Source organism: Musa acuminata, chromosome BXJ2-4 (genome assembly GCF_036884655.1).
Source record: "Musa acuminata AAA Group cultivar baxijiao chromosome BXJ2-4, Cavendish_Baxijiao_AAA, whole genome shotgun sequence".
In the NCBI taxonomy this organism is placed as follows: Eukaryota; Viridiplantae; Streptophyta; class Magnoliopsida; order Zingiberales; family Musaceae; genus Musa; species Musa acuminata.
In genome coordinates this window covers 3,880,830-3,896,295 of record NC_088341.1, presented here as the reverse complement: position 1 = coordinate 3,896,295, position 15,466 = coordinate 3,880,830, and the positions used below count along the sequence as shown (strand labels likewise).

Below are 15,466 nucleotides of genomic sequence, written 5' to 3'. Positions count from 1 at the left end.
AAATAATGATTTGCTTTTGCTACGATAAACTATTATATCGATTCTAAACAAATGTGTCAATATATTCAAATTCTACATTCGTTTAATGTATAATGCATAATGTATTTCCATCAAATTTCCAATGACACGTAGATGAAATGGCCTTTCGGCTACAAACGTGAGCGGATCGAGTCAAAGTCCACGGTCAACGTTCACAGTTCACACTGGCATTTCGCCGTCATGTAAGAAGACAAAGTATGCGCCATAATGAGGAGTTCCTCTTGACGTTTCTCTATAAATGCCTCCCCCACCACAAAGGAGAGGCCCCCCCCCCCTCCACCCTGCGCAAAGTAGAGAGGCCAATAATTGCTGCAGCGGCGATGAGGCCGGTCCTTCTTCTCCTTCTCCTCCTCCTCCTTGCTGTCGTCGTCTCCGCCGAGCCGAAGGTTCCCGCGGTTTACGTCTTCGGCGACTCCACGGCGGACGTCGGCAACAACAACTACTTGCCGGGAGATGACGCCAAGGCAAACTTCCCTCACTACGGAATTGACTTCCCGCACCAGAGGCCGACCGGAAGGTTCAGCAACGGCTACAACGGCGTCGATTTCATGGGTACGTCCGCCTTCCTTGATATCATGATCATGCTTTTGAGCTCATATGTAAGTAGTTCTCCTATGATAGTGTTTGTTTAGCCGAGCAATGTCCATCGACATAGAAGAAGCACAAGAACACAAGGGTCATGGGTAGGGGTGGCCGCGCTTCCAGATGGTTTCGGTTCGGAATGACAATCGCTGGTTTAGTTTGATCTACTGATTTTTATTTTTAGAAGAAAAAAATTAAAGTAAATTTTAAATCTAAATTTTAGTTTCAGTTTTATACTATTATATTTTTTTTTATTTTTATCTATTTAATCGATTTGAAACCGAAATCATCGATTCTAATATTTTAAAATCAAGAACTGAAATCGAACCGCGGTTAATGGACATGGTTGACATGAACTGATGAACTGTTAGATTGGTTGACATGATCAAAAGATGATATGGATTTCTTGAGATGATCCATTGTATAGAAAAGGAGTCACAGAGCCACTGGAAAAGCATGTCTTTGCAAGATAAAGAATGGTCTGTATTAAAGAAAAAGGAGTCTGCACATGAAGAATGAGATGCTACAGTGTGTGTATTAAGGAAGGAATCATAGGTTCTTTTATAGTGTGATATAACCCAGCAAGCTGTACTTGATGTAACTTAGTTAAGGGTGGTGAAAGCCTGCAACTTTTATGCCATTAATGGACATGGCTTTAGTTACAAGTTCATCGTTTCTCTGAGATAAATGAATGACCGAGATGACATCTTTATACCATCTTTCATGACCTACAAACAAACTCTACCAAAGCTCATAGTGGAAGTCACTCACCATGCACAGCTGCTCATGATGAAGACAAAAGGATGATGCAAGAGATCAGAAAGTGAGCAAGCCTTATCTTTCTATATGGTAAAAACCAGTCCAGTAGGGAACGTTCCATCACCACGCCTGATGAGATCGCAACACAACAAAACTGATGGGTGCTGTTTACCAACCATGTGTGGAGTTTCAAGTTGCTTTCGTGTGACGTGTTGTCCACTGTGTTCCGCTTTCTTGCTGTATGAACGATTGTTGTCTTGGACGTGTATGTGCAGCAATCCATATGGGTTTCCGAAGGAGCCCGCCGCCGTATCTTTCCATCGTCAACGAAACCCACACGCCAATCCTGAGAGGCCTGAGAGGCGTCAACTTTGCGTCTGGTGGATCCGGAATTCTCGACACCACAGTAAGCATGCATGCCGCTCATGATCTTTCTTTCGCTTGGCCATCTCCTCCTTCGTTTGATCACCCCTGCATTCCGTCCCGATCCATCAGGGGAGCACGATAACCATGACAAAGCAAGTACAAGACTTTGCAGCGCTCGCATCGAACATCGTGTCGCATACCAACGCGTCCAGGGCGAAATATCTGCTGTCCCGATCCGTCTTCCTCATCAGCTCCGGCGGCAACGACGTCTTCGCCTTCTTCTTCGCCACCAACAGCTCTCCCAGCGCTGCCGAGACGCAACAGTTCTACGATGCCATGGTGGCTAACTACAGCATCCATCTGAAGGTGCACACTGTTCAAACTAGACGTGATTAATGCTCCGACCCACATCTTACGATCACTCCTTCTCTGTCGTCGGCAGGCGCTGTATGATCTTGGAGCGAGGAAGTTCGCGCTCATCGACGTGCCGCCCATCGGGTGCTGTCCGTACTCGAGAAGCCAGCATCCCTTAGGAGCATGCATCGACGGACTCAACGACTTGGCCAAGGGCGTAAACGACCGAATCAAGCTTCTCTTGGCCAACCTCTCCTCCGAGTTGGACGGCATGAGGTACACGATCGGAAGCTCTTACAACGTCGTTCTCAGCATGATTGCCGATCCCGCGGGCGTCGGTACGTAACTTCGACTGCTACCACATTAATGCTTCCGCGAGATCATATCATCTGACGAGTAGCGTACGTTCGTGCTTGTTTAGGGTACAAGGATGTGAAGAGCGCATGCTGCGGAGGCGGGAAGCTGGGAGCAGAAGTGGGTTGCTCGCCGAACACCACCTACTGCGGGAACCGCAACCAGTACGTTTTCTGGGATAGGATCCACCCGACGCATGCGACGTCGGCGAGGGCGGGGTTGGCGTTTTACGGTGGCTCCTTGGAGTTTGCTGCTCCCATCAATCTGAAGCAGCTGGTGGAGGAGTGATGATGGCTCATCTTTCATCCATGTTTCAGGGAATGAACAGCAAGCAGCATGTTGTTTCGGAATAAACAGTGATAGGATTAAGATCGTCACTTTGTTTGTAGCATGCTATGCTATGCTCGGAGATCTTATGATTTCCACTATCAATAAGAACTAAGGGTTTATAGTGATAAGATTATTAAGTCTCATATTGATCGAGGAATATAAGAACTAAGGGTTTATAAGTTCGTCAAGTTTTTCTTATCCTAGTGATCTTTTTGGAGCTCACTCTGAAAAGATAAAACCGATAAATCCAAATAAAAAGTATGAATTTGACTAATAATATGAATAGTGACGACTATAAAAAATTATAGAAATAAATAAATTCCACCTTATAGAAATACAAATAATATTGATTTCTCACTAAATTATTTTGATAATATTATAATTTTAGATTATATTATTTTAGAAATTTAAAAATTATGAAATGAAACTTTCATTCAATCTAAGAGAAAGAAAAATCATGACCTTGAGAAATATCCCAAGAGATATAAATTTGGATGAGATGCAGTCATCTTAATCATATAAGTGGCAATTCACTAAGAAAATTATTTAGTAATTCATCTTTATCGGATGACACTGTTCTATTCATAATTTCCTAAATATGTTTTTCTATCAAATATATTTACAAAAAATGAAAAATACATCTATCTATTTTATGTAAAATCGAATTACTGGCGGTGATTTAGTTTCTAGTTTGATGGGCGTTACGGTGCTAACGGCCTACCAACAGCTCCAAACCGGCAACAGACTAATTATAGCTGCAGGTTGCTCCGATGCTTTCCGGAGTCGTCCCCTCTCGCAGAACTCCAACGAACCAACGGGTGGTAAACATCCCCTCCTTTATTCTTATATCATCGAAGCGGAAGCGGAAGCGCGCGCGAGAATTATTCTCCATCCGTCGTCTCTCCGAAACCTTCTCCGGTACAAATTTGGAAACAAGCGTTCGGATTGGGGTTTCTTGTGCGCCAGCCCTCCAGTCGTCGTCCCCATGATCGACCCGACCTCCTCCGTTCCTTGTTCCAACTACTGAACCTAGTCTTAGCATGGGAGACGTGGAGGGGGAGAAGACCAACCCCGCGGCGATGGCGGCCGGCGCAGGAAGAGAGGAGGGGGAGGAGCACGACGTGGCCGACCTGGTCGGGGAGCTCTTGGAGATCATCGACTCCGTTGGGTCATTCGGGGAGTACCGGCGGACGCAGCGGAAGGAGTCCTTCAACCTGGTGCGGCGGATGAAGCTGGTGGCGCCGCTGCTGGAGGAGTTGCAGGACCTCGAGTACCCTATCCCCGACGCCGCCTACGCCCGGCTTTGTGGCCTGCTTAAGGCGTTCTCCGCTGCCAGGAAGTTGCTGAGGTGCTGCCACGACGGGAGCAAGATCTATCTGGTTTGCGCTTCGTGTGATGTTCATGATCTCCAAAACCCTTTCGTGTTCTGAGTTCCTATTTGATCTGAGTCCTTTCTGTCTCTCTACTTCTGGTGGTTTTTAGGCATTGGAGAGTGAGGCGGTAATGGGGAGGTTTCATATGGTATATGACAGAATGAATCAGGCATTAGAGGGCATGCCGTATGATGCGCTTGTTATTTCGGATGAAGTCAAAGAACAGGTAGCCATCTTTTCCTAAGTTGCTGATGTTAATTGCTCTACTGAATTATTTCAATATATTAAATAGGCTTAATTTTTGTTTTTATGTCTTAAAGATTTGATTGAATTGTCAATAATTCTAAATGCTTTTCACAAAACTCAAAAAGTATACCCAAACGAAGAAGGATAAATATCTCTAATTAAGCACCCAAAAAAGATAAAAGGAATCGATATTTTTTTTTTTAACATCATAGATTACTACTTTTTAAATTCAACATGGATAGCTTTTCATTCTCACTTCTTTTTGTTTCTTTTTTTTCTCGAGGTTGAATTGATGAGTTTGCAACTAAGAAGAGCTAAGAGGAGAATCGACACTCAAGACATGGAGCTTGCCATGGATTTGATGGTTGTGCTCTCAAAAAGGGACGACAGGAACGCAGATGGAGCCATACTTGAAAGGCTAGCGAAAAAGTTGGAGTTGCAAACTCTACCAGATTTAAGAGCTGAAACAATGGCCATCAAAAAGCTCATCAAAGAAAGATGTGGGGCAAATGCAGACAGTACACAGCAGATCATGGATCTGCTCAATAAATTTAAACGAGTTGCAGGAGTCGAAGATTCTAAAGGGTTAAGCGACGTCACCTTGCCTAAATACCTCGAGAAGTGTCCATCGTTGATGATTCCAAATGACTTCCTCTGTCCTGTATCTCTGGAGATCATGTCGGATCCTGTCATTGTTGCAACAGGACAGGTGCTTCAAGTTGCTCCAATTATGTTGTTTTTGAGTCTTGTGATAAGGTAATCTTTGCTAACTGCTCTTTCCTCCGTTCTCACAGACATATGAACGAAGAAGCATACAGAAGTGGCTGGATGCAGGTCATCGAAATTGCCCAAAGACTAGACAAACTTTGGCTCACCTCTCTTTAGCTCCAAACTATGCTCTTCGTAACTTGATCATGCAGTGGTGTGAGAAGAACCAAGTTGAGCTGTTGAAAAGAGATGCAGACCAGGACTCTGATCATTTAGAGCAAAAGGAAGAGATCCCTTCATTGGTGAGAGATTTGTCCTCCATTCATCTTGATGTGCAGCGGAAGGCAGTGAAGAAGATCCGCATGCTCTCCAAGGAGAATCCTGATAACAGGATTTTGATCGCTAAGCATGGTGGAATACCTGCTCTGGTCGGCCTGATACCTTATCCCGATTCGAAGATCCAAGAACACACTGTCACGGCTCTGTTGAACTTGTCGATCGATGAGAGGAACAAAAGAATCATAGCCAAAGAAGGAGCAATTCCTGCTATAATTGAAATCTTGAAGAGCGGCACGGTTGAGGCTAAAGAGAACTCGGCCACAGCCTTGTTCAGTTTGTCAATGCTTGAAGAGAACAAGGTGATGATAGGGAACATGAATGGCATTCCTCCATTGGTGGATCTTCTGCGGGATGGGACCATTAGGGGGAAGAAGGATGCTGCCACTGCACTCTTTAATCTGGTTCTGAACTATGGGAACAAGGCTAGAGCTATCGATGCAGGAATAGTGGCTCCTCTGCTTAATGTACTGTGTGACAAGAACCTTGGCATGGTGGATGAAGCCCTCTCGATCTTCCTTCTTCTGGCATCACATCCTGATGGCCACACTGCCATAGGGCAGCTTCCTTTCATTGAAACCGTCGTGCAGCTGATAAAAGAAGGCACCCCCAAGAACAAGGAATGTGCACTCTCCGTACTTCTTGAATTGGGTACTCATAATTCTTCTTTGGTCTCAGCTGCGCTACGGTTGGGGGTGTATGAGCATGTCTGTGAGGTAGAGAAAAGTGGAACTAATCGAGCAAAGAGGAAGGCGAAGTCCCTTTTTCCGCTTATAAACAAGTGCAAGGAGGGTTAGCGAAGCTTGGAAATCCTCATCTACTGGTCATGAGGGACTATTACCCTCGTACCAAGCGGGCATATAAGTAAGTCGCTTTCGTCTTATGATTTCATCGGATCTAAAGTATTCCTCAAGAGTTTTTAGAAGTAAAAAAGCACGCCTAGTTCTATGTATATGCTGACACAGTATGTTCAATTGTCGTCTGTTATATAATATGATGTAATGTGTGGAGGAAGCGTGTGATCATCATAGTTATACCATCTGTGATACTGAATCATTGTTCCTCTTCAGCTGTCAAATAGATAGAACAGCTTATAGTGCAATGATTCCTTTTATCTTAGCTGCTCTTAAAGATCTTTTCTTTCTTACTATGTGGTGTTATGTTTCTCACATTGTAAGTATTTAATTATCCCTCCAGTTATTTGTGATTCTTTTTATGAACTACCGTACATGTATTTATGATTCTCTTTATTTTTCTGAGACCACAGTGTAGCTTCTACAACACTAATATCGGAGCCCTTTCCTCATTGCCCTCACTATTTTATGCGCAAGCAATTCTCAGATAAGATATGGAACTGAATCCTACTCATGTGTAAACATGGCAACAAAGCAGCATCCATAGTCACAAGACAATGTCAAAGATAGAGTCGTTCTAACATGAAAACAAATATTAGATGATAGAACAAGGTATGAAAATTTTCACACCTAATATCAGCAATCAGCATGTTGAGATAGGCATCATTAGCTTCATATGGGCATAAATTTATCAATAATCTCAAAATAGAATGTTGAAGAAGAAACAAAATAGACACATTTTATTCATTCATGAAGAAGCAAATTTACGTTGACTCTTCAAAGAATGGGCTAGAAGTTGAAGATACCTGAAATGTGGATTGCATGTGCAACATTGTACATAAAACTTCTGGTTCCTTCCTAAAGAAATAACCGATAGCTTTAACAGTCGCCAAGTTGAGAAACACCGTGCTACCCAATATCTTTCTTCAACCATGTCAAAAGCTCTAAGCGGTTAGATTGTGCGACAAATGTGAGCTATCATGCTGAAAGTTTTGTCAGGGTGAACTTGGTTTTCTTTCTTTTCCACATAAAAACAGCATTGATGTGTGTGATAGGAGCACGCACTGGCTAGCTTTCTTGTTTCGGTGTGCTCAATGAGAATTGTCTCACCAAGTCCTCCAGATGGCTTTAACGTGATACAAACCACATTCATCCCTTTCCAAGTTATCATGTGACCCAAATGAAGCATGGAATGTTGAACTGAACTTTTGTGGATATACCACTCAGTTGGAACTGAGCTTTATCCTGGCATCTAAATAACTGCCTCTTAGAAATAGGAAGATTGATCATGAAGCACATCCAAATGAGCAAGTATTCTAGCTGCCAAAGCTCGAACAGGACCGTTGCTTCTTTGAGTTATGTCAACCAAAGGCATCTGTGCTAAAGCACCATAGATCCGCTTATACTCTTGCAGTCGAAAAATCCTCTCTAAAACGTTAAGTGCCTTCTCTTGCAACTCAGTTGACCGAGAGCTCAGAACTTTTACAATGGGTGCAATGCCATTTGACTCATGAAGTACCTTGCTGCCACTTTGCAGCCTTTCGCCCTCTATGAGTGTTGAGAGTGCACTTAGAGCGGCATCACAAATGCTGGAATCTGAGTCTCCAAGCAAACTCAGAAGTGGTCCTATGGCATCTGCTTCCAAAAGACAATATGATGTCTCCGCTGAACAAACACCATTGTGCACTGGGCATCGTATTTCAGGTGGGGGTGCAAAGCACCAGAAACCTCCATGTCGCTCTACCAGCCTGCTCAGGCTGAGTGAACTCTCTGAAAACTGACATAGCAAAGTAGCTGCATATCGTTTTGCAGCTGGAGTGCCAGATCCCAACAACTGGACAAGCAAGGGGATCAATCCAGACTTAGCGGCTATTTTCTGGCATTCTGGATTTGTTGACATTGTGAAACGGCACAAAACTCGAAGAGCATTCTCTATTAACTTATTCCTGAAGGGCCCACTAAGCTTTGCATCTCTAATATAACTGACAAATACTGTTATTGCTCCAGCATCTGCAATCCATCGAGTTACATGGGTGTACCCTATAGGAAGATCAGAAATGATTCTCAATGCAGCAGCTACCTCTTCCTCATCCTTAGAGGTTTTGATAATGGAAAGCAAAGTCTCCAGACACCTTTGAGTAACACTTTCAGCTGACACATTATCATCTCCGTCTTCCATGAGGCAAGATAGCAGTTTAACAGCACTTGCTCTTACAGAAAGATCTCTGTGCTCACATTGTGAAATTAATAATTGGACTGCAGAAAACTGCATGAAACCAAAAAAAATCAAGATTACAAAATAATCTCGAAAAATGCTAAAAGAGAACAATGTTTTCGTCAGTGGGATAAGACTAGATACTGTAGATTATTTCTGGAATAATAAATGAAACTATACGTCTTATGTAGGGAGTTCAGAACAAGAAAAGAACAGAAAAGGAGATGAACTGATAAAAATAAAATTTCAGAAATTGAATTTGTACAATGAATATAATAAAATAACTTAATTGCCATGCTTTCATGAAGATGGCTTGGACAAATAGTTACCTGCCTCAACTTAGTTCTCATGTCCTTCGCTGATGGAAGCTGGCACAGCGCATAAAATGTTCCTAGAATGCTTTGTTGTATAGTTGGCCCAGTCAGCATCACCAAGGAAAAGAGCCGAGAAATTTCAGCATCTGATTTCAGAATACTCAGGGCTTCATTGGTTTGCAAGGCAGCGGCTGATACAGTGATATTCAAAATAGTAGCTGCAACTTGGTCTCTTAGATTGGAAGATGCTGGTATTGCCTGGAATAGTAGGTCAAGAAGTGGTGAAATTGCTCCGTCCCTGATGATCTGTAAACCATTAGGACCAAAGCTGGAGAGTTTCTGAATAGCCTTAATGGCCATTCTTTTTCCATCTGCATCACTTAATGAGAGCATCTGAAGAAGTGGCTGCAATGCTCCCTCTTTAAACAAGGTCTCCTTGCTATGATCAGTTAATTCCATTTCAGCTAATGCTTTTACCATTTTCATTTTCAAATACTCTGGACCTGAAAATCTAAATTCTGAGTACTTGAAAAATATAAGGTAATCTTTCATGCTTATATTTTTACAAAGAGTAAGTTGCAAAAAACATCTAAATCATTTCAGAAAGACCTCATATAATCATAGAAGTTTTGATGGAGTAGGTAAGAAAACATTTACTCATCTACGTTTCTTAGACAACAAACAAAGAACTTCATGCCAGACTGCTTTATTTTTGGCGAAAACTATCCCTTGAATTTATGATACAAAAAGGCTTGACGAATGTTCTGTTTCATATTGAGGAAAAACATCCCAGAAAAAGTACCTTGATAAGGAATTAGATGGATTCATAAGTGTAGTATTAACGGAAAAATGAGAAAGCAACAAAATCTAGAGAAGAACCCAGAAGACAATATTTTTTAACTATTTATCCAATCTTGGTAAATCCTTTCTGATTAGAATAAAATAATGAAATCTTATTTATAACTCAAGGAATGTAGAGGAAGAAGACAATTGTAATCAATTTGCCTGTGAATTGAAAGAAAAACTTAAATTTACTCGTTACGTGAATGGCCAAGTACAGCAACTTACTTTAAGGTTAAATAATTTAAAAAATTGTGGACTGCTACTGTATGGTAAGCACATATAGAAGAGAGTAATGATACTGCAAATTTCAGATACTGTATGGTGATAACTACATCTGATTGTTACATGTACCCATCCTATAGAATCTTCTTAAGGTAATGGGGCAAGTCAACGTGCAAAGGGCTTCACAAATACGAAATAAGAAAGGAGAATGAGGAAAGGCAACGATGGGCATTGATACAAAGTGAGAAACACGAATCAAAGAGAAATACAGAAAGATTTACTCAAGAAGAATCAATGATTTTTCAAATAATTACACATGATCAAATATTAATTCTTTAAAAAATTTGGAGTGAAAATTAACCTATAATGCTTAAATGATTTTTTAATGGGGTTGAATCTTGCAAAATAAATGAACTCAGACTGGAACCATTCTCCTTATCAGTTGCATGTCTCCCATTAGTATCATTTTCTCAATATGGTGATATCGTACCTTCATCATATATGAATAATTCTAGGCTCCTATCATGAAAGACCCGTTTACTAGGTTTATTGCAAGAAAGTAGCAGAGTCGATGACAATGTTGAGCTAGAAAGTCATCAGTGATAGAAATCCACCGCTGTAGATGCTGACAGTATTTTAGGATGAATCTTTCTTGCTCAGAGATTGCAGAAGAAGAGATAGGTCATTGATTTAAGTCTCAGCATAATCAACAAAATGGTCACTTCTATAACCTATCATCTCATCGTGTAGAAGGCTAAAATTAGACAAATGTGCACTATATGAATTACTTCCGTTCATACTTCTGTTATTATACTTTCTCGTTTGAAGCCCTGATACTCTGCTTTCCTATTTCCCATCCTCTCCGAGTATTCTCCACTCCCCATCAATTGGTCCCATTTTACTTTCTTTTTTGAAAATAAATCTTTGTTTGAAGAACAAAATATTTACTTTTGCATAGGAAGGGTGCTAGTCTTAACAAGACAGAAATTTAGAAAATTAAGATGCACAGTTTTCAATATGATTAGAGGCATCAATGTAAGGAATTACTAAGTAAACAGGAACACAAAATAATAAGCACATAATTGCCATGCAATAACATCTGGACAGTAGACAATGGGATAACTTCTGGACAAATACAAAAATCCTACTATAAGAAATAATTGCTTTATGTTCACCAGTTGATGAAAAGGCAAAGGAAATGGTTAATTAAGTCTTCAATAAAGGAAGCTACTCTCTTAAACAATAAAAATTTTGTATGAAGAAACCAATATTAGAACACAAAGAAATTATGTCATGATCATGATTTCTAGAATAAAAATGTAGTCTTGAAAGAGTAAACAAATAACAATTTCAAGATTAAATAACCAGAAAACCAGATAAAAAAAAAGTACCTGAGTTAAGACACCGGAGCAGTGGCTGAAAATAGTTAGCCTTTGCCATCAGCACTACGTTGTCATCTAGAAAAGAAAGATTCTCCAAAAGCTCTCTAGCATCATCAGCAGCTTGGTTGTTATCACTGTTTATAATTGTCACTAGTAGAAGAATGCAGCCTTGTACCTTTCCGATATGGCCGCAAATTGCATTATTTTTTGATAGCTCCAACAGCAACGCTACTGCTGCTTTACGTTCATCGGTGCGCCGTGCAAGAGATTTCACAACGGATTGAATGGCATTGTCCACTTCAGCTATTTTTTCCTGCAGCAAACTATTCTAGAATTTCACTTTTGATGATTTCAGGAGCTATTACTACTTTACTAGCAGCCATCATCCTTATCATGTGAACAACACAAATTGAAATGTTTACACCGTACCAAAAGGATCACAGGCATCTTGGTACCAACCTAGATATTATTAGTAAGGCAATCATAGATATTTTTGGAATGAAACCTTACCCTGTTATCATCGCTATCTTCCACCAATAATCGAAGAATATAGAGTGTGTGATTCCTTATCTGTGAGTTATTCCTTCCAAGCAATCCGACAAGAATTGGCAAGTAATCCTCCATCACCACACACTCCCTATTCGAAAATTTCTCCTCACAGAGCTCCTGCAGCTGGGCCAAGCTCCTGAGCACCACCTCGTCGTCCAAACTGAGCTTGGACTTCATCGAAGAGATAATTATGATGTTGTTCCTCTCCTTCCACTCCTCGATGGACTTCCTAAGAGTGATGTTATGCCGAAGGAAGCCGGTGTTGAGAGGTGTCATGGTGAGCGGACAAGTGGTGTTGCCGTCCGCGAACCACCTCTCAATCGCGCTCCTCTCGAAGGTCTGCCCAGAAGAAGTCTCCACGGGATCCTCCATCACGTCACGGGTGATGGGGCAGTAGAAGGACTGTAGGGGCTCCAATGGCTGGCTCCCCAACGAGTTCCTCTTGCTGTAATACTTCACCTCCTTCTCCTTGAATGACGAGGTGGCGTCCGCCCTAGAGAGCAGGGCAATGATCTGATCCATCTGAATCGCCTCCGCGAGGTCCTTCCGCAGCTTGGCCTCCGCTACCTCCTCCTTGAACTCCGCGAACTCCTTCTTGAGAACGGTACGGTCCTTGGAGATCCCCACGGCGTCCGCGATGAGGGCCAGCAGGCTGTTCGCGTAGGACCGGTCGGAGTTGTGCTCCTGGATGGCCGACTCCAACTTTCGCAGGGTTTCCTCCTCGGCGGCGGCGGCCCGGAACTCGGCCCGGACCATGGAATCGCTGAGAAGCTTGGCCTCGTCGCGGATCGCGGAGGAGAGATCGAGGGAAGTGAGGGGGAGGAGGCTAATGGCGCGGCCGATCTCCCTGGTGGCGGACTCAAGGCGGGTGACGATGCGGCGGCAGTTGAGGAGGAGATAGATGCGGTTGCGCTTGCCGCAATCGAGGGCGAGAGCCCGGGCGGCCTCGACCTCGCGGGCGAGGATCCCAGCGGCGTCGGCGAGGGTGCCGTCACGGTTCGCGGCGGGCGTCGTGGCCTTCAGCTGGTCGAGGATGGGGACGACGCGGTCCAGGTAGGCGGCCAGCTCGGCAAAGCTGTGGCGCTCGACGAGGACGTCACGGGCGGCGCGGATGGTCCCATAGGCGGCCTGGACGGCCCGAGAAATGAGCTCGGAGTCCGGGACGAGGGAGGCGTTCATGATCGGCTCCGCCGTGGCCATCTTCCCGCTGTCTCCTAAGCAGTTGCTGCCGGTCCAGCGGAGAAGAAGCCGCTCTACTCTGCCAAGAAAAGACGCAAGAAAGGAGTAAGCGATAGGGTCAGCGGTCAGCGTTGAGAGAGGAGGAGGAGAAGAACAAAGGGCAGATGTGTGCAGCAATGGAGTCATTCATAGTGTTGGTCCTCTGCGATTGGAGGAGATGGGATCGCGCACGGAGTGCTATGCGGACACCGGAGTTTACTGCTTTGTTCGCCGCCCCTCCCCAATCATTTATGTATGTATTGTTATCGTATGTATAGATGACACAACGTGTTAAAGGTGTGCAAATGGGCCAACGTTCTAATAATGTATGTATAATATTATTATGTTTTATATATTAAGAAAATAACTAATATTATTATCTTCATAAAAATATAAAAAGTAATTATTCTACAAAATCGATTCTAACAAAACAAAAATAATTATGAATTATTTTATATTAAAAAACCATGTGAAAATTGGTAACGTAGAAACCATAGGATTACTTAATTATAATCAAAAGCTAAAATATGATGCAATGAATCATCACAATGCGATAATATTCACATGTCCAATGACACTAATTTATTTAGTGTTTTTAAGCATAATATTAAAAATACAAGCCATAGTAAACTATTAGTAATAAGTAATGATTATATTCACCTTATTTAGATATTTCCATCATGGAATGTACATTTTCATCCGTATTTAACCCTTAATTTAAGTAAAAAAAATATCAAAATTGATAAAAATTCATCGAAAAAATACAGATTAAATTTATCCGTAACAAAACAGTTTTAATTAAATTATTTTGGATTAAATTTCAGAGAGCCTTTCACAAAAAAATATGTCAACTTTATTCAAAAGCTTTGTTTGTTATTATACAATGAGTTGTATATTTCATGAATTTTAAATTACTCTATATTTTTGGTGAAATCAAAGCTCATTATAATAAATTTCAACCTAAATTTACTATCATTTTGAAAATTTTACATTTCATTTAATCTACATTTCAAATATATTTCCAAACATTCTAATCCTTGGGATTTATTTAAAATTAAAAAAATACATTAGCATCTTATAAATGTTGAAATGCTAATCCTATCTTGAGATAGCATCAATATTTAAGTGTTTTTAAATCCAACATTTATATTAAATATGATTTTTAAAAATATCACACAATAATTTATATTTAAAATATATATTATAAATTATTAATATATATTTTAAATATATTCTCAAATACACCCTAAGTCTAATCCTCATAAATAGTTTTCACATGAGGCTTTAAGAACTAAAAACAAAACAAAACAAAAAATCAAATGATCTTCCCACTGGTAACCTTCCCCCTGGATAATCAATTTAAGAGAGGATGGGAGAGAAAATAAGTGATCATGAACATATCTCACTACTCTCGTTTTTTACAGATGTTTCATCCATCACAGGGAAGATGGGTTACATTAATGAGTTGATAATTTTGGTGAATCGCGTGTGAGTCTCAACTGCTGAATTTGTGGACAATTTATTGGAATGCAAATGTTACAAGTCTCAAAGGAGTTAAATGCTTCTTCTAGTGAGATTCCCACTAATATCTTGTGTGGTACTAACTTCCATCTAATCATAATAACAAAATAAGCTTACAATAACAAAAGGATAATCAAATTAGGTCGATAAGATTCGTCAAGTCAACATATTATCTTACTCATGGTATGTAATATCGTATCGTATCGATGTTTCGAGGTTGGCTCGGTACCGACATACCGAGTGGTACACCCTCAAGGTGTAACGAATGGTCCATCAGGACTTATCGACTGATTTCCTCTTACTATAGCACCGTTATAATGCAACACTATAGCACTATAACACTGCTATAGTATATTACTATAGAAATGTAGCACGATCTACGTACCGGTATGTACCGCCCATACCGAGCAGTACCATTCGAAATTATATACCATGATCCTACTTGTAACATTTAGATTTACTTATCAATTTGCCCTACCAGTACACGTAGATAACAAGTTTCTATCGATTAATCGAGGTTCATCGTCAATACGGATCATCGTCGTATAATAAGTAACAAAGTTATCGATGTATTCTTCTTCTTCTTCGTCACCAATGATATTTACGATTAATGTAATAACACAAAGGGAAATTAATTGCACCATAACCTACTACTTAATATTGATATTTTTTTTTGAAGAATTTTACTAATCATACTTTTTTGAAAAATACTATAATTAATATTAATTTAAATATGGTATAAAATATACCGAAAATAGTATTTATAGATAAAAAAATTAAATTAAAATATGGGTGGGGTCAGCTCAAATCTTCAACACACAAGTCACTTAGATAATCTTATCATAAAAATTTGTGGAATACATCCCTCATATATATATTTTTTTCTAAAACAATGCATATT

The 15,466-nt window shown here is 40.8% G+C and overlaps 3 protein-coding genes across 5 annotated transcripts; 2 read left to right on the top strand and 1 right to left on the bottom strand.

The window, feature by feature from the left end:
• Positions 1-288: 288 nt before the first annotated feature.
• On the top strand, positions 289-2,912 carry LOC103980647 (GDSL esterase/lipase At5g55050). Its single transcript, XM_009397101.3, has 5 exons — positions 289-591; positions 1,656-1,786; positions 1,876-2,112; positions 2,189-2,438; positions 2,522-2,912. The coding sequence occupies exons 1-5, from the start codon at positions 360-362 to the stop codon at positions 2,740-2,742; spliced, it is 1,071 nt and encodes a 356-aa protein (XP_009395376.2). The 5' UTR covers positions 289-359; the 3' UTR covers positions 2,743-2,912.
• Positions 2,913-3,515: 603 nt separating this feature from the next.
• Positions 3,516-6,838, top strand: LOC103980644 (U-box domain-containing protein 15-like). Its single transcript, XM_009397099.3, has 4 exons — positions 3,516-4,163; positions 4,267-4,383; positions 4,687-5,112; positions 5,198-6,838. Exons 1-4 carry the CDS (start codon positions 3,825-3,827, stop codon positions 6,242-6,244), a joined length of 1,929 nt encoding a protein of 642 aa, XP_009395374.1. The 5' UTR covers positions 3,516-3,824; the 3' UTR covers positions 6,245-6,838.
• On the bottom strand, positions 4,874-13,274 carry LOC103980646 (U-box domain-containing protein 44). Of its 3 annotated transcripts, none has more exons than XR_010485807.1 (5): positions 11,788-13,274; positions 11,287-11,590; positions 8,846-9,333; positions 7,108-8,567; positions 4,874-6,156 (listed from the first exon to the last, which is right to left on the bottom strand). XR_010485807.1 is itself a non-coding variant. In XM_009397100.3 (4 exons), exons 1-4 carry the CDS (start codon positions 13,189-13,191, stop codon positions 7,569-7,571), a joined length of 3,195 nt encoding a protein of 1,064 aa, XP_009395375.2. In that variant the 5' UTR covers positions 13,192-13,274; the 3' UTR covers positions 7,015-7,568. The 3 variants fall into 3 exon arrangements, 1 of the variants encoding a protein (XP_009395375.2); XR_010485806.1 differs by having other exon boundaries at positions 4,874-6,125; XM_009397100.3 differs by lacking the exon at positions 4,874-6,156 and having other exon boundaries at positions 7,015-8,567.
• Positions 13,275-15,466: the final 2,192 nt, after the last annotated feature.